Source organism: Buteo buteo, chromosome 13, assembly GCF_964188355.1.
Source record: "Buteo buteo chromosome 13, bButBut1.hap1.1, whole genome shotgun sequence".
In the NCBI taxonomy this organism is placed as follows: Eukaryota; Metazoa; Chordata; class Aves; order Accipitriformes; family Accipitridae; genus Buteo; species Buteo buteo.
In genome coordinates, this window is record NC_134183.1 from 24,076,230 (window position 1) to 24,103,439 (window position 27,210).

The 27,210-nt window shown below is 60.8% G+C and overlaps 1 protein-coding gene, 1 long non-coding RNA gene and 1 other non-coding gene across 4 annotated transcripts in view; 2 read left to right on the forward strand and 1 right to left on the reverse strand.

The window, feature by feature from the left end:
- The window catches only part of POLG (DNA polymerase gamma, catalytic subunit), an 11,252-nt gene extending 2,447 nt beyond the window's left edge, over nt 1-8,805 (reverse strand). The window contains exons 1-21 of the mRNA XM_075045090.1: nt 8,756-8,805; nt 7,810-8,446; nt 7,276-7,471; nt 6,654-6,821; nt 6,232-6,378; nt 5,942-6,021; nt 5,310-5,492; nt 5,025-5,182; nt 4,695-4,818; nt 4,400-4,624; nt 4,140-4,260; nt 3,874-3,945; nt 3,642-3,764; nt 3,260-3,420; nt 3,089-3,142; nt 2,873-2,990; nt 2,263-2,398; nt 1,934-2,180; nt 1,719-1,841; nt 1,243-1,414; nt 762-970 (exon numbers count right to left, since the gene is read on the reverse strand). Of these exons, the coding sequence (XP_074901191.1) occupies nt 762-970; nt 1,243-1,414; nt 1,719-1,841; nt 1,934-2,180; nt 2,263-2,398; nt 2,873-2,990; nt 3,089-3,142; nt 3,260-3,420; nt 3,642-3,764; nt 3,874-3,945; nt 4,140-4,260; nt 4,400-4,624; nt 4,695-4,818; nt 5,025-5,182; nt 5,310-5,492; nt 5,942-6,021; nt 6,232-6,378; nt 6,654-6,821; nt 7,276-7,471; nt 7,810-8,402 (3,410 nt within the window). The 5' untranslated portion in view covers nt 8,403-8,446; nt 8,756-8,805. The remainder of the gene's footprint in view (nt 1-761; nt 971-1,242; nt 1,415-1,718; nt 1,842-1,933; nt 2,181-2,262; nt 2,399-2,872; nt 2,991-3,088; nt 3,143-3,259; nt 3,421-3,641; nt 3,765-3,873; nt 3,946-4,139; nt 4,261-4,399; nt 4,625-4,694; nt 4,819-5,024; nt 5,183-5,309; nt 5,493-5,941; nt 6,022-6,231; nt 6,379-6,653; nt 6,822-7,275; nt 7,472-7,809; nt 8,447-8,755) is intronic.
- A 144-nt stretch (nt 8,806-8,949) lies between these two features.
- On the forward strand, nt 8,950-9,022 carry TRNAR-UCG (transfer RNA arginine (anticodon UCG)). Its single transcript has one exon. It is a non-coding gene; the product is annotated as a tRNA-Arg (tRNA).
- Nucleotides 9,023-14,394: 5,372 nt separating this feature from the next.
- The window catches only part of LOC142039007 (uncharacterized), a 40,961-nt gene continuing 28,145 nt past the window's right edge, over nt 14,395-27,210 (forward strand). Inside the window, exon 1 of one of the 2 annotated variants that reach the window (XR_012652776.1) lies at nt 14,395-14,424. This is a non-coding gene — a long non-coding RNA (uncharacterized LOC142039007). Of the gene's footprint in view, nt 14,425-18,797; nt 19,539-27,210 lie in introns of those variants that run through there. The other variant, XR_012652777.1, reaches the window with a different exon arrangement.

A 27,210-nucleotide genomic window follows, 5' to 3' on the forward strand; every position in this document is an offset into this window, starting at 1 on the left:
AGGCACAAACGTCAGGGCGTCTGCCCCCGCTGCGCCTGCTGCACTGGCACAGAAAGGCTGTTTGCTGTATCCCTGCCTCAGCTCAGGAGAAAACAGCTCAGCTTTGGCTGGCTCCCGTATAACCAAATACCCCACAGCGCTGGGAAAGGGGATTTGGCAAAGCTGGCTGTGCTGGAGCCAGATCGAAGGAACCCCTTTGAGGTCAGCAGCTTTCTAGGCTGAGCTTAACTTTGCATGGGGCAGGGAAGCAGCGGGAATGCCCCACGCTGCGGAAGGGGCAATAGTGCTCGTGCTCGCAGCAGAGACGAGCCGTGCCCCTTGCTGTCCCCTGAAGGCAGGGGGGAGACGAGGGATGGGGACAGTTTCAGGCTCCCGGCTGCTCAATCAAGCCCAAGGGCTGCTGCCACGCGACAGCCGCAGACCTGAAGGGAGCAGGAGGCGACGCGCTCGCACCCCAGCAGAGCGGAACGATTGGCCCCATCGCTGCAGGAGCCAAAAGCTGACGATATCCCCCTCTTGCCAGCACATTATCCCTGGAAATCGAAGCTGAGCTCCATTTATAGCCACCTGAGCCACGCGTGAAAGAACTGCAACTGCCAGCACTGCCAACTTCCCTTGAGCAGAAGAAAACTGCTCTGCACCAGCTTGCTGCGGGCAAAGCTAATGCCTTTGCTGTCACTCCAGTCCCTTTAGCTTGCCCTGTCCCATCCCAGAGGCACAGGTGCTCGTCCCCAGGAGACACCACCGCTGTAACATCTCACCTTGTGAGGAGGTTGGTGATCTGCAGGGCCAGGGCTGCCCGGTAGCGATCTTGCTGCTGGACCAGGTAGCGCACCTCATCGTGGATGCTGATGCAGAAGCGCCCATTGATGTTGAACTCCTCAAAGAGCCACTTCATGGCAACCAGCATGAGGTGCAGATAGTCGACGGCCGAGCTCTGCACCACCCAGTTCACTCTGCTGGTCAGAAACTGGTGAAAGGAAACACAGACGGATACTAAGAGAGCACAGGGGTCCAGGGCCTGGTCCTGATACAGGAGAGTTCCTGAGAGAAGTCTGTTAAATTCAGGGTTGTTGGGTTTTCTCGATGGCATGCAGATAACAAGAAGGGACAGTGGGTTTTCTGCACGGCTCCCAAGACCCTTCTGGGTCTCCAGCATCTGAGAAGGGCTGAACATGGGGTTGCCATTTTGGAGAAGACAAGCAAAGCTGAGAGCTCAGCAGCAGAGAGCTGCATCCTTACCTCCCCCTTGGCCACGGCGGGCTCCAGGGCCCTGCTGATGTGACAGCCCAGCACCGGGGTCTGTGGGGAGGGGGATAAGGCAATGCTCTCCAGCTTGTTGAACATCTCAGACTCAGTGCCGCCAGCCCACACTCGGTGCTCCACGATATTCCACTTCTTCTTCCTCCGGGACCTGACGTGGCAGAGGGGACATTTGCTGGAAGTGTGGGAGGAGGCTGCAGGCCCCGTTTGAGAACCTCAAACACTCCCTCCTGGTTTGGGGCAGCTGGACGAGCCCCTGCAGCCGCCTGCTGCTAATTGCTCACTGGGAGAGACAGGAAGCCCCCAGTTCAAACCTACTCAGCCCTGGGGGAGCAGGGCGGGAGGATTGGGACTACCCAGACCCATCTCCATTCTCCAACCACCGCCCACCGCTGCAGCTCCCTCCACCTCGCACCCCAATGTCACCAGAGTCATGCAGGGTTGGAGCACCTCACCTTTTCGTGGCTTCTCTCTGGAGCCGCTGGACATCCTGGGCTGATACCGATCCATCCTCCGCCCTGTCCACAGCCAGCTCCAGCTCCCTCACCAGCCACTCTCCTTCCTCGGAGAGATGAAACCTGGAGGGGAGAGTGACCCATGCCCAAGTCCTGTGGGACACCACCACCATCCCTGTCCCTGTTCACCCTCTGCCTCCCCAGGCGGCACCCACCTCCGGACACCCTTGGTGACCGCATACATCTGCTGAGCCTTCTCACGCGCCTGCTGCTGCGTCAGCCGGTGGTTGAACTGCATCAGCAGCCGCTCGGCGAAGGGCTGACCGGCCCCATAGATGCGCCCATAGTTGAAGACTTTGGCGTGCTCCCGGCTGATGCCCACCGTGGCGGCTGTCTTGCTGTGCAGGTCTGTCGCGTTGCTCTTCTTCCCCTGCAGAGTCATCCAGCCGAAGGCTGTGCAGCCTGCCAGGTGGGGAGCAGGGGTTGGACACCAAACGGGACCAGGCTAAGGGGTCACCCCACTACCCAGCAAACCCCAGCTCACCGTGCATGCCGGCGAAGTGCGCCTCGCCGAGGACAGCAGCTATCCAGAGCTCCTGGGAATCCACGTCCGCACCCACCAGGGAGTAGCCAGGCGGCACCTGCACCATGGCTTTCAGCTCACTGCCCACCCGGTCAGCCTGTGGGACACGATGCCCGGCTCAGCACAACCCCTGCACCTCCCTCTCCTCCTCAGCAGCACAGGAGCAGCCTTCCTCCCGCAGCTGCAGCGTGCCGGCACTGCGCTCTCCATGCCCCTAGATTTTGTTCTGAAAGTCAAAACCAAGTTTAACACACACAAGTGGCATCAGCCGCATGGTTACTTCCCCCAGGCTCCTTCAGCGCAGAAGAAGGGGAGTTTGGGGAAGGACAGAAACCTGTGCTTCAGTATTTTCTTCTCCTTTCACCAAATTTTGAAGCTCAGGAGCCTCTGCTAACTCTCCCCCTCTCCCGAAGTCAAAGCACATCAGCAAGAGAAGGGCCCCAGCACCAGTCCTGCTACCTTAAACCCCACCATCCAGCCCGAACTCCTCCAGCCCAGGCTGCTCCCACCAGTCAAAAACACACAGAGGGTGCCCCAAAACACCCCCGCAAGGACCTGAGCATGGCCATACCCTGGCATTGCTGGCCGTCAGCCACGTGGGCTCCACTGCCCGGCGGGTGATGGTGCCTGCAGTCACCACCTGCGGCAGGATGGCTCCGTAATCATCCTCTTCATTATAGTCGGGGTGCCTGGGACAGAGGTGAGGGTGAGCATCATCCCGTGAGAGCCCTCTCGGAGTGGCGTAGAGGGGACCATAGTCCCAGCAGGGGCCGTTTCCTCCCTGTACCTGGTCACCACGCGAGGCAGCTCCCCTTTCTTCAGCCACACCACCATCTGGGAACTGAGGGGACATGCAACAGGCAAGATGCTGAGCCCCTCACATCCACACGACCTCCCCCAGCCGCGATGAACCTCCACCCACAGGGATGTTGCAATTCAGCTGAAGGCAGCTGCTCACCTGATCCGCTTGTGAGCATTCCTCCAAAACGAGATCATTTTGTTAATCTCGAGGGCCCTGGTCCCATGAGTGCGGCCCACAGCAGCCCGCAGGGTGCCGTCCTCCATCTGGGGCAGGAAATCCTTGGCAAAAGGGCTTCCCACATTGTTATCGTTACCGTCCTTTAGCAGCAAAACAGGTACCAAGGCTCAGCATGCCACCGCTCCATATCAGTAAAGCTCTGTGCATCCTCCTGCCCCAGCTACAGAGATACATTTCCACCACCCAATCCCACGGGACAAGATCACAGGGGTCCCAGAAGTGCTGCAGCACCGGGGTGACAGGCAAGGGACCCAGGGTGGCCGTGGAGCCCCAGGAAGAGCCCCAGGAGCACCCAACTTGCCTTGTGAGGCAGCTTGAAGAACCAGCACCCAGGGATGTTGACATCATTGTAGGGACCATTGCCGTAGTGGTACAAGGGCTGGCTCCTCACCTCCACCGGCCTGCACAGCTCATCCATCTCCTCCTGCAACCAGTGATGCGAGGTGATGCCAGTAACGCCCCCAGGCATAGCGGGAGGGGGAAATTAAGGAGAGACCAATCTGCCAATGCACCATGCAGGAAACTCCCTTTACCTGCACCAGGCTCTGGTCTGCTCTGCCCATTTTCTCCTCTACATCCACCTCCAGCTGGCTCAGCTCCTCCACCTGTGGCAGAGAGGGACCGTGGTGGAAGCTGGGTCAAACACGAATTTTCCAGTAACTTAACACTTAACCAAAGGAAATTTCTTACTTCCAGTCCCTGGAGCCATGCATGGGGCTGGTTTTTGCATGCACGCTTGGAAGAAGCCCAGCCCCCCACATCTCCCTCCCACTGAGGGACCCTCCATCCCTTCCTTCACCTTCTGCCACATCGTGCTGCCGTCCATCACCAGCAGCTCGTCCTCCATGGCAGCCTCTGGCCCCGGGGGCTGCTCCTTGACTTTCTCCATACAGTGCTGCTTGTACAGGTACTCGATTACCCTGGCAGGGGAGAGGGCAGGGCTCATGCACCCACAACAGGGACTGAGGCTCCAGGGCAGCACCTGGGCAGGGTCCCAGGGAGCTCCCAAACCCCTCCGCGGGGCAGCCCCCAGCTCGGCATGCCACTACGTCCCCTCACCTGTGTGGGCACAGAGGGCCCTCTGCCTCTGAGGCAGCTGCCAGCAAATTGTCCTGCCGCCCCGGCACCAGGTAGCCCCAGCCGTGCTTCTCCGAGTAATGGAGGGGGAAGCCGTCCCAGGCCAGACGCATCAGCTTTGGGGTCACCCTCATCTGCAGGCTGATGAGGCTGGGTCCTGGCACCCACCCTGCCTCCTCCAGGCGCGGGCACAGCTTGCGGTACCAGCTGGGGAGCAGCAGGGATGGGTCAGAGAGCACAGGGCAAGCCCTGGGGACACCCAGGGTCCCCAACTCACCCTGGGTGGCCCGGGAGGTGCTGGAGTCTCTTAGGTTGCAGCACGACCGTCTCTTTCAGACGCTCCAGGCAGACCTGGCTCGCAGGGGCTTTCAGCTCCTCATCCTCACCGGGGGGACCAGGGTCTGGTGGGGCAAGGAGGACTGGCTGGCAAAGAGCCCTCCCTGCTGCCCCACCAGGGAGAGGGACCTTGAACCAGCCCCCCACCACGTGCTCCAGCACAGGGACAGGCCAGCAATGCTTCACCCTGCCACCACCACCGAACCACGTCCCTTCGTTTGGGTGCCCATGGGAAGGCATCCCTCGTCCCCAGGGGACCACCTCCACTCACCTTCCTGCCACTCCTGTGCGGAGCTGTCCGTGCCCGCCACCGCTGGGGAGGCTTTGCTGTTCCCATCCTGATTCTTCTTCTTCTTCCCTGGATTCTTCTTCTGCTTAAACTCCTGCGTGTCCCACTCCAGATCCCAGAGCCAAGGGTCATCCTTGTACCTGCCAACACACTGTTGTCATACCACACCTTTGCTCCCGTCCCCAGCACCTGCCCGCAGCCCCCCATGGACCACACAGCATCTGGTCTCTGTGAGCGGCAGGACCTACACGCCCAGCCCATGGGTACCTGTCCTCATGCAGCAGCTGGCAGGCATCGTTGGCCAGGTTCATCAGGGACTTCTTCATCTCCTTCTGCAGCTCTTCGTAGATGTCCTGAGCATCGTCCAGGTACCTCTTCCAGTTCCCATTAACTGGCAGGTAGGACACCCCCATCTCCAGCATCCCTGCAAACGTCACGGGGTGGGGGCACCTAGAGCCCGAAGCAGCGAGGAATGAGATGTCTGCTGGAGGGGATTTGCACTGGCAGCACCAGACTACAACAGACATGAACGTGTCTTCACCTAGAGTTTCCCAACCCCACACAACCCTCAATGCTCTTCCTCTAAACCCGTAAGAATCCCTGTATCTTCCATCCGCCCTGCACATGAATTGCTGCCTTAAACAACCCTGTGCAATAACTCCAAAGCTGTATCACTCCGATCTGCCTCATTAAGTCTGCCTGCCTCCTCCAGTCACGCTGTGCTGCTGCTTATTCCTTCTCACCCACAGAGATGGGGGGTTCAGGGCCTCCCAGCTCCCGGTGCCACCCCAAGGACAAGAAGAGCCGCATCCCATCCCGAGAGGGACTGTCATCATCCCCACTGCCAGCCAAGCCCACAGCCCCTTGGCCAACGCTGGCCAGAGCTCAGAGGCTCTCACCTCTCCATGAAGAGCGGCAGCTGCTGCTGAAACACCTCATGGGTGGCTTGGACATCGTGGGCGCAGTACAACATCAGGTCCTGGGGGCAGAGGCAGGTGAGACAAGCAAAGCAGCCACCCCTCTGCCAGCGCAGGGCAAGGCACCAGGGCTGCGGGAGAATGGGGGAGGTCCCAGCCCCAAGCACACCCAAAGCCTTGCAAGAAAGGGCAGCAAAACGGAAACCACCCCAGCAGCTGCTCCCATCTCTGGCTTCCGCTGCCTCTCGGGATGTCGGGATGGCCACCCGCACCTGGAAGTTACTCCTGATGTCGGCCATGGTCCCCTTCACAAAGAGTTCCCGCGCCTCCTTCTCCAGTCGCTCCCCCCCAACATAGAGCGCATGCACGTCTGCCAGGTTGTTGATGCTGCTGACATGCACCCAGTCCCATGAAGTGACCTGCGAACAACAGGGGGCTTAGATGGTGCGGGATGAGGACTGACCACAGCCAAGATCAGGAGAGGTAAAGGATGATGCTGCTGTTCCATTTTAAACTGAGTCCACCTCACCTGAAAGGCACTGGGAGAGCTTCACCCAGCAGAGCTGCTCCAACAGCTCCTACTCTGCCAGTACAGGAGCAGATGGTCCCAGTACAAGAGCAAACGGTCCCATTACAGGGTCAAACGGTCCCCCACCACCCACGCCACTGCCAGCGGCTCAGCTCTCTTACTCACAGCTGGTCCCTCCGTTTTGTTGCGCGTTTTCTTCATGTGCTGCTTGACCTGTTGCACTCCCTTCCTCTTGCCATGCTTGGCAGCCATCCAGAGACTGCGCTGGAAGCCCGTCAGCCCCGAGATAGCCATGTGCATGCTCATGGTGTCCAGGAAACGCACCCGGGAGCCCTAGGACACACCGAAGGAGAGAAAAAGAGACGGTTTGGGACATGCTAGATGAGAAACGTGCTGCCAAACATCCTGCAGCTGCCAGGAAGCACCACCTTGCATTATAGAGCTGCAAGTCCTCTGCTCAGGCTACTTCTGTCAAGGCAAAGCTTTGCCTCCCACCACCCCTTTTCTGAGGGCTGAGAGCATCCCCAGCACAGGCTGTCAGCTGCTCAAAGGCTCCTGCCACGTTCCCAGCTGCAACCCTGCAGCCTCCAACAACTTTATGGGGTGCAAGACTATCTCCCCTTAAATGGATCAAACCTCAACCTGTTCTGCAGGACAAGGCAAGCACAACCCTGGGCTATCTGTGCAGAACAGCGTCTGCCAAAAATAACCCTGAAAAGCCAGTGCAAACGACTATCTGGATAACGAACTGCAGCTGCCGGCACAAAGCAACAGCACCATGGACTACCTGGATGAGGTACTGCTCCTTGATGAATGCCCGGTCGAAGGCCACGTTGTGCCCCACCACCACTCTCTCTGGCCAGTCCTGCTTGCCAGCACAGCTGGTGCCTGCTGGGCTCTCCAGGGGAATGAGGTCAGCCAGGGTGAGGTGACTGGACCAGGAGTACCGCTGCTCCAGCAGCCGCTTGCTGCACCACGAGTACCTGCAGAGGACAGGCAGCCCCCCCCACCCCGCCCCGCCATAAGAAATAAAGTAGGGGCTCCTGGGACCAAAAGGACCTGCTGTGATGTGGGGGGTTGAGCAGGATCCCACCCGTGGGAAGGAGGTGACCGACCCTGGGGAGCACTGCGCCCACTAACTGGGACACATGTCCCACACCCCAGAGCCGCGCTTCGGGGCTTTGCTGCATTTTCCCCGCAAGCCGCCAGCAGCTCACTGGAAGAGGCTCCGCTCGGGAGCATCCCCGTCCTTCCCGAAGCCGCGAGCTCCCGCCGCCACGACAGGCGCGATCCCAGCATCGCAGTCGGCACCCCGTCTCACCACGCGTGCGGCGAGACCGCCACGGCCAGCGTCGGGCAGTGGCCTTCAGCCACGGACACCTCCACGTCCAACACCGCCGCCCGCTCTGCAGGGAAGTCGACGGCTTCTGCTCGCCCGTCAGGGCCGTAGCGGGTCCAGCCGAGCTGCCAGGCCCACTGCGCGGGCACGGGGGGCAGCTCGCACCGCAGCAGCTCGTCGGCCGCCTCCAGGTAGGGCAAGCTCTGCTTCTGCGCCAGGAGGCGAAAGTGCTCGTCGATGTTGTCCCCGTACATGCGGGGCAGCTGCAGGTCCACGTCGGGCAGCGTGGAGGTCTCCTTGCCCCACAGGTCGTGGCGCTGCAGGTGCTCCACGCTCCTCTGGATCTCCGCCGCCGAGTAGCGTACCCGGGCCCCCCGGAAGATCTGCTCGTGGAGGGTCCTGGACAGCATCTGGATGTTGAGGGGGTTCGTCCGCCGCTGGGCCTTGTCGGGCTCCCGGCTCGGGCTCTCCGGCAGCGGGCGGCCGGCGGAGGAGCCGGAGGCGCAGCGCCGGGGCTCGGCGCCGCGGGCCGCGACGCAGCCCCTCGCCGATCTCCTCCACAGCGAGCGCCTCATCTCCTCCGCCCCCGGCTCGGGCTGCTCCCCCCGGCCGGCCGGAGCTGCAGGGAAAAAGCGACGGCGAGGGGCGAGCTCGGCACCGCTCGCCCGGCCCCGGCCGCCGCTACGGGCACGCACGGCCCTCCGGAGCCGCCCAAGGCCCCGCACGGCCGAGCGAGGCCCGGCTGCGCTGCGACCCCCCCGCGGGAACGCAGCCCGCCCCGCAGCCGTGCACACACACCCCCGCCCCCCCCCCCCCCCGCACGCATGCAACTCCCGCAGCCGTGCACCCCTCCTCAGACACGCGTGCCCCCCCCCAGACACGCGCCCCCTCACACACCCGTGCTCCCGCCCCGCCGCGCCCCTCTCACCCCGCGCACGCCCTGGTCCCGCCGCCCGGGCCTGGGCCGGAGGGCGGATCCAAACGCGGGCGCCCGGGGGAGCTTCCGGCCGCTCTGACGTCCCGTCCCGTTTCGCGCACACACACACACACACCCCCCCGGCACATGGTACGGTCCGCCGGCGGCGGGCTCAGTAGGTCGCACGGGAAAGCGGTTAGCGAGGCGGCCGCGTGGCCTAATGGATAAGGCGTCTGACTTCGGATCAGAAGATTGCAGGTTCGAGTCCTGCCGCGGTCGGCGGCAGTGCCAGCGAGGCGCTGTCCGTTTTTGCTCCGCCCGCCGGCGCCGCGGCCTCCGGGCGGGAGGCGGCGGCGGCGGCCCCGGGGCTGCCGCCTACCCAGCCACCGGCGCTGCCGACAGCGGGGTCACGGCACGCACGGGTCGCGTTTTAGCTCGTGTTTTTAACCGCAGAGAGGAAAAAGGCGGAGGGCGGCTCCGCGCGCGGAGCCTGAGACGGATCGCGTCGGTACGGGCGGCGGGCCGGCCGGGGGGAGCAGCCCCGCGGCGGGGCGGGGACCGGCACGGTGTCCCCCCAGCCGTGCGGGCGCCACGCTCTCCGCTCCGGTTTCCCAGCGGAGGTCGGGCCCCGGGGTGGCCGGGCCAGCAGCCACCGTCCTGGTCCCCGTCACCCCGCAGCCACCCCTGGGTCAGGTCAGGTCAGGTCTTTACGGGGCTCCTCACAGCCCCCCAGCAGGGCTCAACCCTCCCGCACCCCAAAACCTTAAAGCTCGGAGGCCTCAAGGGTGGCCTGGGACGAGCGATGGGGTCCAGGCTCCCCCCCTCGCCCAGCCCGGCCTGAGTGGCCGGCGCATGGCCACAGAGACGAGAGCTGGGCGTGGGGTGTGCGTGGGGACACCAGCAGCCCTCGCTGGTGGGGTGGGCGGCACGGGTGGGGACAGCTCGGCGAGTGGGGATGAAGCAGTGGGTAGAGAGCCAAAGGCGACGGTCGGGTGTAGGGTAATGGGCCGCAGGGTGCGGGGGAAGAGGGGTCAGGGCGGGCGGTGCAGGCTCAGAGGCTCTTCTGGCCGGGAAGATGGCTCCTGGCAGAGGCCAACCTGGCTTTTGGCCGGTACCGCGTCCGAGCCACACCAAACCGAGCCGTGAGCTGTCTTACCGAGCCGCCAGGTGGCGATGCGGCCCCGTTTTGTCGGGCCGGTTCCCACGGGGCCGGGACCGTCGGGGCGCGGGTACCGCGCCGGGCCCATCCCGCTGCGCGCTCCCGCTGGGGCAGCGGGCGGGGGGCACCGGGCACTGTGACACCCCCACTCTTCGCTCCTCCCGGCCTCTGCACCCCAAATCCGGGCTGTGCCCCCTATCTCAATCCTGCACCCCGGAGGGGAGGGAGCTGTGAGGCCGCACAGCTCCCTCCCCTCGGGGGTGCAGGATTGAGGGGGGCCAGCTGGGGGTGCGCGGGGTGCGGAGCCGCGGGGAGGGATGCTCCGGGGATGCGGGTGCTCTGGGCAGGAGGGAAGAACCGTGAGGTGCGCTGGGGTGAAGCGGGGAAGGGTTTGGGGACCCCCTGCTACGGGGTGGCTCTGAGGAAGGACCTGGCAGCGTAGGACTTGTTCTCCCCTCCGATGCATTATGTTAACGCCGAACTCCTCTTATTTGGGGTCTATGATCTACTTATTTTTATCGTGGTCGCAAAAAAAAAAAAAATTTAAAAAATCCAAACCCGCCACACTAAACCCCCCCCTCCCCCAAGCGGGAAAAAAAAAATTAATTCTCCCCGAAATTATTCTCGCCGCTTTATTTCTGAAGCCCTCCCGGGCGGCAGTGCTCTGAGGAGGGTTGGTGACAACGAGCCCCGCTGCCTTGTCTGCAGGCAGGAGCGGGCCGGGGCTGCCTGTTCTTCACCCGGGTGCGGACAGGGAGGTTCGGCAGGGCACGGCACCGCTATAAAAAAAAAAAATCACCACCGTAAAAAAAAACCACGAAATAAACCCCCCAAATTCCCCGTTTCAGCAGGGCTGGTGGCGATGCATAAGTCGGGATGGGGTGTAGGGTCTTTTCTTTTTTTCCTAGGCTCTTTGTTTGTCTGTCTGTCTGTCGGGGAAGCATCCCCATCCCGGTGCGCCCCGTCGGGGCCGGGTACGGGCGGTGGGAGACGCGACTTCCCCCCCCGCCCCCCCGCCCTTGGAGACCCCGCTCCCCGCCGAGGGCTCGATGCTGTCTGTCGGATAATGGGGCGGTGGGACTTTGTTTAACCCCGTTGCCCCCGGGGCCAGGGGTCAAGGGCTTCCTCTTCCCCCAGGGCACGGCGGAGAAGCCGCCGGTCGCACCGGGAGGGCCGCGGCGGGGAGGGGGGAGGGCGGCGGCCGCCGCCCTCCCCCCTCCCCGCCGCGGCCCTCCCGGTGCGACTGGCGTGGGACCCCGTAAAACCCCATCGCCCCCCGGCATCGAGAGGCTGAATATGTCTCCGGGTGGGTGTTTTGGGGGAGCAGGGGACGGCAAAACATCACCCCGACACTTAGAGGGGGGGTGGGGGTGGGTGCAGAGAAGCGGCCCCTGCCCTCCAGCATCCCCCGGCTCTGCCTTCCCCTCTCGGCTAAAGGAAGCCGGTTTTAACGGGGTGCGGTTTTAACGGGGTTTTAACCCCCCCTCCGCAGGCAGAGGTATCTCAGCCGCCCCCCTACCCCCCCACCCCGGGAGCCAAGAAACGGAAGAAACGGGCAATTTTTATAGGTGACGTACGGGCTTACGTGGGAATCCGTGCCCAGCACCGCTCTTTCAGATTTTTTCTCCTGAAATAACCCTTCCCTGCAGCTCGTACCCCCCTTTTCCAGCTCGCACCCCCTTTTCCAGGCTGGGGGCGGGGGGGAGCCCGGAGAGAGGGAAGGAAAAGGGTAAAGAAAAGCAGTCCGTCCCCCCCGCCATCCCGCTATTTTCCTGCTTGAGAGACGAGCCCCGGAGCTCCCAAAGTGAGCGATGGAGAGGGCTAGGGGAGGCAGGCGGGAGCCGGCTCCGAGCTGGAGGGGTCGCGGGTGGGGTGGAGGGGTGGGGGGGAGGACCCTCCTTTTCGGGATTGAGGGAGAACCGGCGAGGGAGGGAGGCTGGCGGCACCGCCGGCATCCGAGGTAAGTCCCCCTCCTGCCCGCAGCGGTAGTACCGGAGCCCGTGCCGGCGCTGCGGGGGCGGGGGGGGGATGCTTTGGGGGTGCAAAGGAGCCCGATCCTGCGGGGGTACCCAGGCCCGGGGCTGCCCCATCCCCACCCCCGGGCCGGGCTCCTGCGGGCGGTGCGGGGCCGGGGCTGCTTCGGCGACCGCGGCTCCTGGGGAGATCGGTGCCGGTTATCCCGGCCCGGGGGCTGCAGGCAGCCCCTGCCCCGCGCCCTGCCCGCTCCCTCGGGGCTGGGCCGGGGTCCCCCCGGGCCAAGCAGCCCACGGAGCCCGCTCCCAGCCCCCGGGGCTCCTCCCGTGTGCGTCTCAATTCGCTCAGGCTTGACTTGGCAATAAGCTCTCTCAATAGGGTGACAATAGAGCCCCGGTGGGACCCGAACAAAGAATTTGAAAGTAGTTAAATTGCAGGACACGTCCATCGCCTGGGTGCTTGAATTAAAAAAAAAAAAAAAGAGAGAGAGAGAAAGAAAAAAAAAGAAAAAATCGGAGAAAAGAAAAAGGAGAGAGACTTTTCTTTGGGCTGGTGAGAAAATGCTCAGGGTAAAAGTTGGTTTGGCGTCTTCATTTCAGCGACAATGGAGCAGAGCTAATTCAATAGGAAACGCGGGGATTTTTTAATGAAAAGACCGCCAGGGTTACACCGAAGTTAAGCTCTTGTGAATTAATTATTAGGGCAAATAAACTGGGGGGGGGGGGGGAGCGCTCGGGAGGGAGTGTTGCAATTTCTTAATATTCTCCTTTTCGTGTTTAACGACAATGCCATTAGGTTTTCGACTCTGGGTGAGCAAAAGGATTTCTTACACTCCCCGGGAAGAGGAGAAGACGCGCTTTTTTTTTTTTTTTTTATGTGTTAATTGCTTTTAAAATAAAATACTACGGAATTTGGCAACGAGCTCCGGTTTCTGCTGGCGGTGGCATTTGGGGTTATATTTTCTTTCGTGGCAACTCGCGGATGCAAAAAGGAAAATAACGGGGGAATTTAAAAACACGAATGTAAAGGCGAGGCGGCGTGTTCGGCTGTTGCCGATCTCTCGGGCTCGATCGGTTTATTTTTTCCTACATAGAAAACCTGTCTGGGGATCCCTGTGTATTCATCGGGGCGGCGAGAGACTCCCCAGAGCCGCTCCGGAGCACCGGTGGAGTGAATCGGAGATAAAAAATAGGAGCCAGGTTACACGCAGGAAGGAAGAGGAAGAAGAGAAGTAAAGGTGTGCCAGGAGGGGTTTGGGAGGTGGGGGGGAGGTGTCGGGGGGCTTTTTTCGCCTTACTGCCAAGGCTGCAGGCGATGCAATACGTGTGTAATTCCGTGAAGAAGATAAGGAAGATAGAAATGGAGGGGGAGCGGAGGAGGGAAGCGCAGGCGGTACCTGCCGTGCCCGCGCCCCGCTTCCAGCTCGCTGCGGCCGCCGGGGGCTGCGCTGCGGCTGTCGGGGCGAAGCGGTCTCCGGGGCTCGGCCTGGCCGTCGGGGCGGGGATGGCCCGGCCCGGCCCGGTCCGGCCCGGCTCCAGGAGGAACCCCCACCTCCAGGGCCGGGGCCGCAGCTGGTGCCCCCGCTCTGCCCGACGGCTGCAGCCGGGCCGGGCCGGGCCGGGCCGGGCCCGGGAGCCGCGGGGACGTTCAGCATTTGGACAGCGGTGCGGGGCCGGGCGGGGGGGCCGGGGGGCGGTGGCCGGGGGTCGGTGGGGAGCTGCCCGGGGCAGCGGAGGGCCGGGCTCGGCTGCAGCACCTTTCCCTGCTCGCCGTGGTGGTGGTGGTGGGGGACACCTAGAGGGAACGGGGACACCGCTGAGGGGGGTCCAGGGCTGAGGGGGTGGGGGGGTGGTCCGGCCCCGGCTCTCCCCTCGGAGAAGCGCTCCACGGGGCCGGGGGGGGGGGGCAGAGCGGGGTGCCCGGCGGGGCGCCCAGGTGAGCGGCGGCGGCCCCGAGGGAGCGGGCGGCGGAGGGTCTCAGCGGGCGGGGGGGGGGGGGGCGCGACACGGGCCGCGGCCCCTCTCCCTCGCGCAGCCCCATCCTCGGGGGGTAATTAAGGGGTGAGGCGGAGGGGCTGCGCTTTCTGCTCGGCGGAGCCTGCCAGCCACCAACCCCCGCCGCCACCGCCGCCTTCCTCCCGTCCTCCTCCTCTCCCCCTCCCTCCCCCCGCCTCTTCCCCTCCCCCTCTCCCTCCTCCTCCTCTCCGCCATGGTTGGAGTGAATAGGAGGCTGCCGGGCTGACGTCAGTGCGGGCAGAGCCTGCCGCCGGCGGCAGCTCCTGGCCAGCAACCAGACCCGGCACCGGCAGCAGCCGGGAAGACGCAAGGAGCCCGGGCAGAGCCGCCCCCGCCGCCCCCGCCGGTCCGCGCCCGGCGCTGGGGGCCGCGGGGGCCCGCTGCTCGGCCGGGGGCAGCCCTGCCCGCCCCTCTGCCCGCCCGCCCGCCCGCCCGCCCGCCCGGAGATGGGGGGGTGGAGGGTGGGGGGGAAAGGCCCCCGCCGCCCGCTTCGCCCGGGGACCGCCGTCCTGCCCTCGGCACGGCAAGCAAGAGTGAGTGTCGCGGCCGGGCATCGCCGCCTCGGCGGGGCGGCCCCGGGGAGGAGGGAGGGCGCGGGGGGTCTTTTCCCCCGGGGACACACACACACACACACACACGCACGCACACGCACCGGCTGCCGGGGGGAGGAGGGAGGGGGGAGATGAAGTTGGGCCGGTCCCCGCCGGGAAGTTGGGCGCCTCCAGGCGCCGGGACCGGGACCGGGACCGGGACCGCCCCGCGCCGCACCCCGGCCCCGGCCCACCCGTCGCGGGGGCCGAGCGGGACACACGGGGGACCTTTTGTTGCCGGGGACGCGTTTGCTCTGGCCGCCTCTCCCCGGCTGCCCGGGACGTTGCAGCTCTGCCGCGGGACCTGGGGCGGGCTGAGCCCCGACGGGGCGGCGGGGAGCCGGGGCCGAAGGCTGGCGTGGGGGGGGCTGCCGCGTTGCCCCCAAACGTCTCCGCTCGCCGGCCGGAGAGGCAGCACTGGACAAAACGCCTGGACGAGGCCGAGCCTTCCGGGGCACCCAGGCTTTAGGCCGCGGGAGAAATGCCAGGCTCCCGGGGAAGTTCTTCCTCTCGGTGCAGCAGGGGCTGCTGCGGGGCCTCGTTTCGCGGGGGGGGGGGGGGGGGGGGGAGGCACCGGGGCGCCCGCTCCCCTGCTCGGATTTACCGCCGAGGAGCGGCAGCGGGGCTCCTGCTGCCTGTACGCTGATCCGCCACCGGCTTCTTGTACTGGAGGATTTATTTTATTTTTCATTTGCTGTATCTCTTTGCTTTGCTTTTCTTAAAAAAAAATATATATGTATTTCATTTCATCCTTTTTTCTATTTTTCTTTCTTTCCTTTTTTGTTTTCTTTCATTTTTTGCTTTTTCCCTTTTTTTCTCCCATTCATTCCTCCCTTCTGCTCCCTCCTTTCCCGCGAACGCTTATTTCCTTGGGGTTTGGTGGGTTTTGTTTTTGGTTTTGTTTTTGGTTTTGTTTTTTTTTCCCGTATCTCCCTGGAAGTGAAACGCATTTTAGGCCTCAGCCTTAAGGAAACCCGAATCATAGCAGTGCAGGTGGCCTGAGAGCCTGCACCTGGCCGGATCCCCTCGACGTGCCTCCACCCCCGGCCCCCGGCTGGGCAGAGCCTCGCTCCGCCGAGCGAGGAGGGTCCGGGACCCTCCCCGCCTGGGTCCGGCCCCCGACGGCCGGAGAGAAAAAAGAGCAGCCGGGGGCTGGGACGCCGCTGCTTTGCCTTTTCAGCGCCGGGGCTTGCTCAGAGGCGGCTTTTAATTGCTAAACAAAGCGACGCGTTTCCTTCACGCCCGTCGGGAGCTGCCGCTTCTGGGCGAAGCCGGCGAAGAGCCGATTGTGGGAGCAAAAGCAAAAAAAAAAAACAAAACAAAAAAAACCAACCCAAACCCCCAAACCCTAAACCCCCACAACAACAAAAAAACAATTAAGAGAAGATGCAGCTCTAGGCGGCGAGGCGCGGGGGGTTACTCCAGGTTGGCTAAAAATAACTTCTCCTAATTAAAGAAAAGTGACGTCAGACGTGCAGGACGTAGAAGGGGGGAAGGCAGCGGACTCGTTACAGGGCGATCACGTTAAATAATTCAGGGGCGGCCCGGTGACCGGGCGGGCGCCGGGCAGCGGGGCTCTTCTGAGGTGCGGCCGGCGGGGCCGCCCGCCCTGCCCGGCGCCAGGGTCACCCGAGGAGGGAGCGGGCAGCGGGGGCCGTGCCATCTGCGGGTGGGCGCGGAAGGTCCGCGGGCGCGCAGGGGCCGGCGGGCGGTGCAGCACCATGGCCAGAGCCGCCCCGGCGCCGCCGCCCCTCCCCGTCCCGTCGGGCCGCCCGCAGCCGCCGGTTGTTTTCTCTCCTGGGTGCGTGCAGAGGAAGGACGGTCCCCACGGTCCCCACGCCCGCCGCGGGCGGCCCAGGTGAGGCGGGACGCGGGGTCCCTCCGGGCGCTGCCTGCTGCGGCCGCCGGAGCTCCGGAGCCCGGGCAGCCCCCGCCGATTCCTCCCCAGGCTGCTCGCTGGTGCTTTGCGCTATGACAAGGAGCCATTTTGTACGTACCCTGCTAAAATTGCGCCAAAAAAAAAAAAAAAAGAAACCAACCCCAAAGCCCCCAAAAAACAAAATAAAAATAATTTAAAAAAATCAACGCCTAAAAAAAACCCCAAGTACCCCAAGCGCAAGGTGCGATTTTCTCCCAGGTGCTGGGGCTCTGCCTGCACGGAGCGGGTCGAGGCGAGGGCTCCGAGCGGAGCAAGGCATTGCCGAAAAGGAGCGGGGGGGGGGGGGGAATATATATATTACATATATTTCTGCCAAGAAAATCGCCTCCTCTACCCGGCAGAGAGAGGCGACCCCGTCCCCAGCCCCGAGCAGCCCGGCGAGGTGCGGTGTTTCACCCGCAGCATCCTCGCCCGAGCGGCACGGCGGCCCGGGGGCTCGGCACGGCGGGCGGCAGACCTCGCACGGCGGGAGCCGGGCAGAGCTGCGGCTCGGCGGGGCTGGCTTTCCCCGCCCGGGCCCCTTCGCCGCTGCTGCAGGGACGGCGGGGCCGGAGCGGGGGTCGCATCGCCGCCGGAACGGCCCCGGGAGTGGGGGAGGCTGCTGGCGGCACCCCACGCTGCTCCCCGCCGCCGGGGCCCCGCGGTGAGTAACGGGGCCTCCCCCCATCCACCGTGGGGGGAAACTGAGGCCGGGCCGTGGCCCAGGCGAGACCCGCCTGTCCCCCTGTCCACTCGGCACCGCTGTCCCCGCACCCCCGGGCTGCCCCTCGCAGACGGCGGGGTGGGCGGGCGGGCGCCTTCCCCCGCCCCAGCCGGGGAGCATACCGGCCGCGATCACCCTAAGAGCGACAGCGATAGATTAGGAGAAAATCCAGGGCCGGAAAATGAAGGAGGAGATCCGATGCGTGGCAATTTTCATCCCCCCACCTCTCTCCGGGGCAGATTAAAATAAACGCCGGCCAAGCCCCATCCCGCGCGGCTGCTGGCCGCGGGGAAGGCACCGAGGGGCTGGGGACGAAGCAAAGATTTCTCCCCTCCTTCTGCAGCCCCGTCGGGGCGGCCGGGGCACCCCCGGGCCCGTTTCTCGTTAGGCAGGAGGCGGAAGGGAACCGGCGGTGACCGGGAGCCCGGCAGGGCGGCCGGGCTCGCCTGGGCGCCGGCTCGCAGCGGGGCTGGCAGCGCCGATCCTTTAGCTTTTAGCCTAATTGAGCTCGTAGATTTTATTTATTTCATTTTTAATTTTTTTTTTTTTAAGGGGATGGCGGGGAGGGGTAAGGCGAGGAGAGGAAGAAATAAATAACCCGAGCGGAGCTCGCCGAGAGCCGGAGCCGGCGGGACCGGCAGGCTGCGCTCAGCCGCGGCTGCTCCCGCCGCGATCGCTTCGTTTCGCAGATCCCTCGTTTTGCAGCAGGTCACATTTTACCCTCGGCTCGGATTTAAAGGAAGGCGATGTTTAGAAGCGACAAGGGATTGCAATTTTTATTTTTAAATTTGGGGTTGGTTTGGGGTTTTTTATTTTATTTTTTTTAATGCGGAGTAGGTCAGATCAGCACCCCAGATAATCATATTTACCTCCTGGCATTTTATTGTTGTTGTTGTTGTTGTTGTTATCATTTTTACGTGCCGGATTCGTCGCTACACGCATATCGCGTTAAGAACCTGTGCGGGCAATAGCAGAATCTGGAAAGGAAATAATTAAAATAAGGGGAGCGGAGAGGATCGGTGCGGGATCGCGGGTGCGTCCCCAGCCCCCGGGTGCGTGTCGGGACGGGCGGGCCCCGCCTCTGGCTGCGGGGAAAGGGGCCCTTCGGGCTGCCCCCGGGTGCAGAGGCCGGACGGGGCGGGCGTTACTGGGGGAGGAGAAGGTGTGAGAGGGGTGCGCTGGATGGGGGGACATGGCGGGGGGGGGGGACCGGGGAGAGGCAGAAGGGGTCGGGAAAAGGGAAGGAAAATAGACGGGAAGGGAAAAGGAAGCGAAAAGGCAAGGGCCGGAGAAAGGGAGAGAGGAAAGGGAAGACGGGAAGGGGAGAGGGAAGAGGGAGAGAGGGGAGTGCCGAGGATAGGGAGAGGGAAGTTAGTTGCAGGTGAGTCCCCCCGCGGCAGGCCGTGCAGGGGTGCTGCCCGCCTCTCCCCCTCGCTGCCGGCCCAGCGGAGCTGCCGCGGAGGGGGGGGGGCACGGCGGGGGCGGGAGGAGGCGGGGGGGGCAGAACGACCCGCGGCGCAGCCCCTCCGGCACAGGCCGGGAGGCGAGGCACGGCGGGTGGAGGGAGGCGGGTGCCGGGGCGCCGCGGGGGGTGTGTGTGTGTCTGTTTGCGGCGGGGGGGGGTGCCGGTCCCGCCCGGTGCCGTGCCGTGCCGTGCCAGTCCGCCCCGTCCAGCCGCGGGGGAGCGGCGCGACCCGCCGCTCTCCGCCGGTCGGGCCGGGTCTGGAAAGCGCGGGAAAGGGGGCGCTGATTTAAATGCGGGGCCGGGGATTGGCTGTGCGCGGCGTGACGTCACTTCCCAAAGGGGGCGATTACCGTGCGAGGGGAGTAGAAGTTGGGCAGCGGGGCGGGAGCGCGAGTGCCGCTCGCCCGGGCCGGTAGAGCGGCGGGCTGGGCACGGCTCGGGGCGGCCCCGCGCAGCCCTGCCCCGCTCGGCCCGGCCCCGCCCGGCTCGGTACGCCTCGGTTCGGCTCTCCGCAGCCCGCCCCGAGCCCCCGCGGCAGCCCCGCAGCCGGCGGTGCCGCCCGCCCGCCGTGCTCCCGCGGCTCAGCCCCGGCTCGTCCTCTCCGCCTCGTATTTATCTTTTTCTCTATTTCCTTTTTTTCTTTTTTTTTTCTTTTTTTTTTTTTTTTTATATATGTGTGTGTGTGTGTGGTTCCCGGTGGCAGCTCCCGGCCGCCCTGCCCCGGCCGTGCCCGCACCCTGGAGCGGACGGACGGACGGACGGATGGCCGGCATCCCCGACGGAGGGATGTTTCTGTCTTTGGTTATCTAGCTGTATGAGTGTTGTGGAGCCATCATAAAGCTAGATAACCGAAAGTAGAAATGACTTCCAGACCTGCTCGCCCGGGGGAAGCGGCCGCACCAGGACCGGCGGTGCAGAGGCGACCCGACCCGCCGCCCTCGGGGCTCCAGGTAAGGTCTGCGGCTCCGCGCCCTCCCCGTCGGGCCGCTGCGGGCAGCGGGCAGCGGCAGCCCGGGGCTCCGCGGCAGCAGGCGGGAGGGCCGGGGAAAGGGAGGCGAGCCCCGCGCGAACGCCTTCGTTGCCAGAGGAATCCGGGGTTTAACACTCGGTTAAACGCACCTCGAAATTCACTCCTAGGCTGCGGGGTGTCGCGGCTCTGGGAGGACGCAGGGAGCGAGCGCCCTCCTCAAATATATCCCCCCCCGTCCCAGCCTGCGGGTCAGACGTCGAAAACCCCCGGCTTTTGGTAGTTTTCCCTTTTCGCCTCTCTCCCTTGCCCTCTCTTTATTTTTTTCGGCTTTGGGTTTGATCCTGGCCTCCCTTCGGAAGGTCAAGTTGGTGATAATGCGCTCACTTTTCTTGTGCGGTGGCTGTTGCTTTTGTCCGTAGCTGGGGGGGTGGTGGTGGGTGTTTCCCGGGGGGGGGATGCCCAGGGCAGGGGTCCTGCTGCTGAGTGCACCCCTCCGGCGTGCAGCCGCCCGGCCCTGGGGCTTCTTGGGGAGCTGAGCGCTTGGCAAGGCACAAAGCCTCCCTCACCTCCGCCGCAAGCCCGAGAAGTTGAAACATAATATGTATTACAATGTCTGGCAAATAATAAAAAAAAAAAAAAAAAAAGGGGGGGAAGAAAGAAAGAAAAAAAAAAAGCAATTGGCAAATCTGCATTCCGTTCCCATGGCGACACAAAGCACCGCGCTCTCCGCCGAGCCTCCCCGGCACGTTTTCCCAGCTGGCGTGGGGCGAGCGCCCCGACCGGGGCCGGGGTCCCCCCGGCCCCCCCCGCCCCCCCGCCCCGGCACCCTGGGGCAGGGCGTGGGGCATCGCCGCCAGCCCCTTCGCCCGGCGCCGGCGGTTCGCATCCCGCAGGGATGATCCCCCCCCACGGCTGCCGCGAACCCAGGCGGGCCGTGACAGCTCCGGGGAGGCTGCAGATAAAAAGCTGCCCGTGGCTGGGGTTGCAAGTGGGCTGTTTGCTGGCTCTCTGCCCCCCCCCCGCCCCCCTTCCGGGGGAGATGCTGCGGGAGATGGGGGGTAGCGCGGGGGAAAGATGCTGCCGCGCTCCCACGGCTCGGAGAGGTGGAGCGCGGGTACCCTGCCCCATCCTTTTGCTCTGCAGCTGGGCATCCCTCGCCGAGGGGAGCGGGTAGCACCGCAGGGCTGAGCCACCCGCACCCACCGCCGTGCGGGGACGGCGAGAGGCGGGAGCCCCGCACACCTCGGAGGCAGGTTTTCCACCTTCCCTTGCACGGGGTAATGGCGTCAGACGCCACGTAGGCCCACAAAGCTAAATATGCCTATGCACCCTTCCAGGGCCAGCAAAGCACCGCCATAACCACAGTAAGGAAAAAGGATCTCAGCCTGAATTTGGCTATGCCGGGAGAAAGAAAAGTTCTGAGGAGCTGTTGTTATTGTATATTCTAATGAGAAGTCATTGGAGAAATTAAAAAGGGCAGAGAAAGACGAAGACGCCAGCACTAATTCCGCAGGAAGCCTCCCAGGGAAAAGGCTGTGTGAGTGTGAACGCTGAAAAGCATGAAGGCCTGGAATTAGACTATCATTTAGAAAGCGTTACTAATCCGAAGTTACAGCAGTAATTCCATGATTTGCTGGGTCCCACACGCAGCGCCAGAATTAAAGATACGGATTTTCTAGAAATGTAACTCAACTGTGGCACCGAGTCTCGGCGAGATCCGAATGAATCATTCATTCCAAAGGCAGCGAAAGACATGTCATTAAGAACCAACCTCCTTCTCTCCAGCCCATCTGGAATATGTATGCTCGATGCAATCCCAGAAATTGTGGAAGAGATCGGAGGTGGGGAGGAGGGAATGTAGTCCTTTCCCTCCTTTATTATGTTGGTTATTTTTAAGAAATAATTTTCCAATTATTTCCACAATATTGTGAGTGGCACTCAATTCTTCTATTTTTTTTTTTTTTTTTCCCTTCCGTATGCTAGCATCGAGTCAGGTGCAAACGGTTTCAGTGGAGATGCTTTAAAACTAGACTGAACAAAGCAGGAGGGAACTGAGCAAGGTGGTTGATGAATGCATTTATTCCGGAGTAATGATTTGATGGGGGATGGAGGAAAGAAACATTCAAATTCCTAATGAATATAATTCAGGAGGAATCATTCGACCAGCGTGTTAGAGAAAATCTGTTTGGTGGGAGTGTTTCGGCACTGGCAGAACCCAGGAGGTATTTCTGTCCCTGGCTTTTGTAATTGCAAAAGGTGAAAATATAAAAAGAGGATCTGAGGAAAAAAAAATACACACATATAACAAATGTCTTTGTGTGTGTGTGTATATAAATACACATATATATAATTTTATAAAATAAAATGGAAGTGTGGAAATCCATGTCTACATGTGAACTCTTACAAAGGATCGGTGCAAGCTTTTTCACCTTGCTATTTGATCAGCTGGTCAGAAACCACCCTTGACTCCTACATTTTTTTTCTCCCCAAAATCGCCTGTTCTGAGCTGATTTTTCAGGTGTTTTTTCAGGCTGTGGACTTGGTTCGCTTATCCCAGAGCAGTTCCCCCCAAAGGGGATTGAGACAGGGATTGAGCAATTTGGCCTTTAGTTTCCAGGAGAAAGAAACTGCGGTTGAATTTTTACTGGCGCTAAAATTTTTCATTTTCGCCCCTGTTGTCGGCATGAACCCGCGGGTGTTTGGGGGAGACAGGGAGGCAGCCCCCCCTCAATTAACGAGGGAGGCAGCAGTGAGAGATGGGGGACTGTGGTACGAGCATCCCCAGCTTGCGCGCGCGTGGGTGAAGGGCGAGGAGGTGGATAAAACCCCCCAGTAAATAAATCCCTGCTTGTGAAATACCCGCTGCATTTAGAGTCCCTGGCAGCCCACCGTCAGGTCTCTGCTTTCTGTCTTTTTTTTTTTTTTTTTAAGTGCTGTGATGGAAGGAGAGACCCGAAGGGTCTGTCTTTGGGCCAGGGATGGATTTTGGCTACACACGGGTCCCTTTGTGGCTTAGCCCTTTGCGCTGTTTGCATAGCTGTTGGCTTCAGATGGATCTTTTCCCCTGTACAGCCCAAACCCAGAAGGGAAGGTGTCTTTTTTGGCTGTGCTGGGAGGAGAGCCCAGGTCCTGGCAATCCCAGCCCTCACCGGCAGCTTTCTCTTTTCGGTGGGACTCTCCCAGCGGAGCGATAGGATGCAGCGTAGGCCAGGCGTGGGTGAGGTTTCTGGAGCTGGGCCGTGATGTCTTTGTTCTTCAGGCAGAGCTGGGAATGGGCAGAGGGAGCCAGAAATGGAAGAATCGCCGTGTGCCGTTGGGGGATAAATGGAAAATATCATTTGTGGGTTTCGCCCCGGGGAAATGATGCCCTGGGACATCGTGTGCTCCAACTCATTATTTCCCATCTTTTCCTAAAACTTGGCCGCCGTGCAGCAGGTTTGGCTCGAGGCACGAGGTGAAGGGGGTTTGTACTAGATACCTGGGGAAGCCAAACCTGCTTGGGCTCGGGGCAGGTGGAGAAGGGGCTGTTTGGTCCCTGCCGTTCGAAGGAGCTGCCTCAGGAGCCAGGCCATGCGAGCCCTCCCGCTCGGTTATGGATGAAATCCCATCAATGGGCATTTTTGCGGAATCGCCTGGCAATGGCGGGTTTGATGCTTGAGGCTGAGCTCGGCCATTTCTTTTGTCTCTCTCGCCTCCCACCCCCTCCCCGCACCCTTGATGCAGGCAGACGGTGCCTCCCTTTACCTGCTGCTCTGCCCTGGCTTTGTCCATGCCGCCAGAGAAGGGGCAGAGCTCAGGGGCTTGGAGAGTCCATCCTGCCTGTGGCTGCGGATGGGTGCTGCTCACGCACCGGGGAGGGATCGCGGCTGCGTGCTGGAAACACGCTTTCTCACGTCTCAGTGGAGGGAAGGTGCTAATTTGGCATCTGTGCAGGTGATGGGAATTTCTCCCAGTTGCGAGCGCTGAGGTGCTGGCGCCTGGCACGTGGCCGTGCACGCACGCCGTTCGTGGCGTGGGTACTGAGTGTCACCCCTGCCGCCGGTGCTGCCGCATCGCGGCCCCTTGGTCGCCCTGAGCCTCTGGAAGGCCTCGGGGGCCACGAGCGTAAGATGGCCGCGTGGCTGCCCGAGCTGGCTTCTCCGCTGCGTGATGCCAGGAGTCGCCCTTTCCAGATCAAGGATTTCAGCATTAAGTGCCCACGAGCCCAGTCACCTCAGGAAGGCATTTGCTAAGAGCCCAGCTGGAAAAGCATCTTCTCAGGCTTCTCACCGTCCCTCCATCCCTCTGGGTGCACGTGTCTGGGACCAGAGCTTGCGCCAGTACGAGGCTGAGCCATCCTGCTGCCCACGGCCAGGCTCCCGGCATCCACAAAGAGTCGGGACGGGGCTCTGGCTTCCGCGTTTTCTGTTGCTGTCTAATATTTATTCAGGGGCTCAGGTTTGGTTAGGAGTGTTTGCCTTGAAAGCTCAGGAGTGGGGGTAAAAAAAAGAAAATGTGAGGGAGCAAAAGAACACAATCTCCGGCAGTTAGCTGTCTCTTGGAAACTCGGCTTGCTGTTCCTATAGAGGCTTTCTCTTTTCCTTCACCCTGGTCTGGCCTTAAGTACCACTTTAAGTGGGCTTTGCTCATTCACATCCAGGCTCCTTAGAGCAATTGAGCCCGCGGGGGTTTGAAAAGAAGGGACAGTCCTTCAATGGCAGGACCTTGGGCCAGGCTAATTGGTTTTGGTTCAAGGGGATACTGGATTTGTGAAAAGCCCAAAGACATCTTTCCCACGCCAAATCCCGGCTCTTCAGAGGGGGAAGTGAGGGGTGCCGGGTGGGAAGGGAGCTGAAAGAAAGATGGTTTAGTTGAGGAACCTTCGTAATGACCCAGATGCCCACCAGCCTCCGCAGGGATGGGTGCAGCGGGGCGCTGCGCCCAGGGTGGCATGGCAGCGGGGGGACGGGGTCCTTCTTCCTCGGGGCAGGTGGATGGCGGTGAGTGGCTCCTGGTGGCACGCCGGCAGCGGTGGCCTGGCTTCATTAAACCCAGGCTTTTTCTGTGCACGCCAGACTCCTGTGGAGATGCTGGGAGTGAAGGAAGGATGGGACCTGGGTCCAGAAACCAAATCACTTCTGTGTGCTTGCATGTGCAGCTGTGGGGGGAATTTGCTGAGGTCTCTTGTATCTGATTTTGATTTAGGAATTTATTTATTTTTAAACGTTGACTCTCTCTGGCACTGTTCCAGAAGTCCCACGACCTTTACTCTCCCCGATCCATAAAAATCACTTAATTATTGGGCCGAAAATCAAGGCTTGGAAACAAAGCCAGCTTATGGGACCATCATTTCTTGATATATTTCCTGAAAGGACATATTTCTGGGCACCTTCAGAGCAGAGCACGCAGCTTGTTGGATATGAGATATCAAGGCATTATTTATTGAGGAAGTCTTCACACTCCCTCATCTGTTATAATTAACTGATGACATTTTTTCTTAGGTTCAAAATATGGTGAAAAAGTATAATTAGCACGAAGCTGAGGCACTGCATTAAAATGTCTCCTATAGTTAATGTAGGATAGTCGTGCTATTTATTACAGGAGGAGCTGGCTCTGACCTCTGTGTTGCCTAACACTTTTTATTGTAAAGATTCTTGAACTTTTTTTTTTCTTTTTGAGCACCTCTGACACTCCCATTGTTTGCTGCGGGCCCTTGAAATTCGGCTGGGGGAAGCTCTTCGGCTTGAGAAATGCCTATTCTTTGTCCCTTTAATTCCTTTCAGGTTTAGCTGAATTATGAATTGTTCAGAATCACGATTTCCCTTTGGTTGCCTCTTGGGGGGAAAAAAATTTAAAATTTATTGTTTCCCTGGAATAATAATAACAGACCACGAGCAGGGTGAAGCCCTGGACTCCCACCACTGTATTGCAGAGCTCTGGACCAGCCAGGGAAGGTGGGAGGACAATTACGGCCAACTCCATGATCCCCTTCCACCTCTACTTCATATTCTTCCAGTACGGCCCCATCTCCTGGGAGAAAACTCCTCCGGGTCCTGGCACCAGGAGGAAAAAGTGTAGGGGGGTGTGGGTGTGCTGGCCTGGGCACTGCCAGCCCCAGCGATCCCCCTTCCCCACTGGCCCTGGGAGAGCAGCCTTCTGCCGCTGCCAGATAACATTAGTCCTGTATTTCATAGTGGCAGAAATCTGTGCCGAGGCTCGGGGCTTGAAATCGCTCTGCCGGCGCAGGACGAAGGCAGGGATGGGTGCGGGGTGAAGGGAGAGGAATTTGTTACACTTGCCTACAATTGTTTTTCTTTTTGCTTATATAAACAATCTATTATTTATTAGCTATAAATAATGCATTTTTCTGTATGTTTAGAATGCACGTGATTTCTGTATATTAAAAATGTACATGGTTGAAAGCACCAAAGCAAGTGCTGGCAAGTCGGGGGGTACCCAATTTCAGTTTGACCATGAGATGTTAATTCAGCCTCTCCCTGCCTGTGCCCTTATGAGGCTGTAATGACATGGTCACAACCTATTTTTAGCTCACTCCCTCTTTCCCTGGCCAGGGTGGCTGCACAGCGAGGTGGAATTAAGGTTGCACGGACAGCCATAAATTGGACACTTCCTAACTTTGAAGTGCTTGACCACGCAATCTAAACGAGGGCACTTCAGGGCAGTATTTCTGCATGTGGCATTAACTGCATTGGTCAGGGACGGCAAATACAGGGGTAGAGAAGCCATAGAGCAGAAAAGACCTATCAGGCTATTGAAAGCGCTCGTTTAAATAGATGGGGGAGTCAACAGAGCCTACACTTGATCTGAGCTAAATGGCCAAGAAGATGTCTCCAAGCTGAGAGGGGGAAGCCTTTGTTCCTTCCGCCCCAGCCTTGATGTTTCCTTTGCCTTTGGTTTTGCCTTGTTCACTCCTAGAAGGGTTTGGGCTCCTGCTCTTGAGGAACCTTTGGCTTGCATAGTGAATTTGTGTGCTTGTGAAAGCAAGGGTGTCCCTAAGAATGTGCACATGCACGCAGGCTCCCGTCATCACACTAGCAGATGTGTGCCACCAGCTCGCAGAGACTGACTGATTGGCGTCCTTGTCTTGCCTTGCCTTGCACACTCCCTCTTTCCAGTGTCACTAACAGGAGCCCTTGCACATGTTGGAGGGAAAGGAGAGGCCTTTGTGTATTACATAGGAGATCTAATCTCTTTTTTTAACTGCTGGAAGAATTACTTCGGAGGTGATTACATGCAATGCAGATTTATCTTTGCTTGAAATGGCTTTTTTTGTTGTTTTCTTTTTTCTTTGTTTACTGGGGGTTTTCTCCATTCTGGCTTTTGATAAGACATTTGGCTGCCTGTTTTCTAGCAGAGTGGACTCTGGTTGAGCAAATTTGTCTGGGGAAGTAAGCAGTCTTTTGTTTTACTTTCCTGGGTGTAATGCAGTCATGGCCCCTTGCACATACCTTGTGCTGATACTGGAGCGTTTTCCCCTGGCCAGTAGTGTATTTGCCCTGGGTTATAATTATTTGACCTGGTGTTTTTCCCTTGTGGGCTCCTGGAGCCCGATACCTGCCTGGGGCTGTTCCTGCACAGGCACAGGTGTCTAAGTGTTCTACGTTTGTGTTTCCATTGTGTGTATATGGGCTTGTGTTTCATGAGCATCTTTT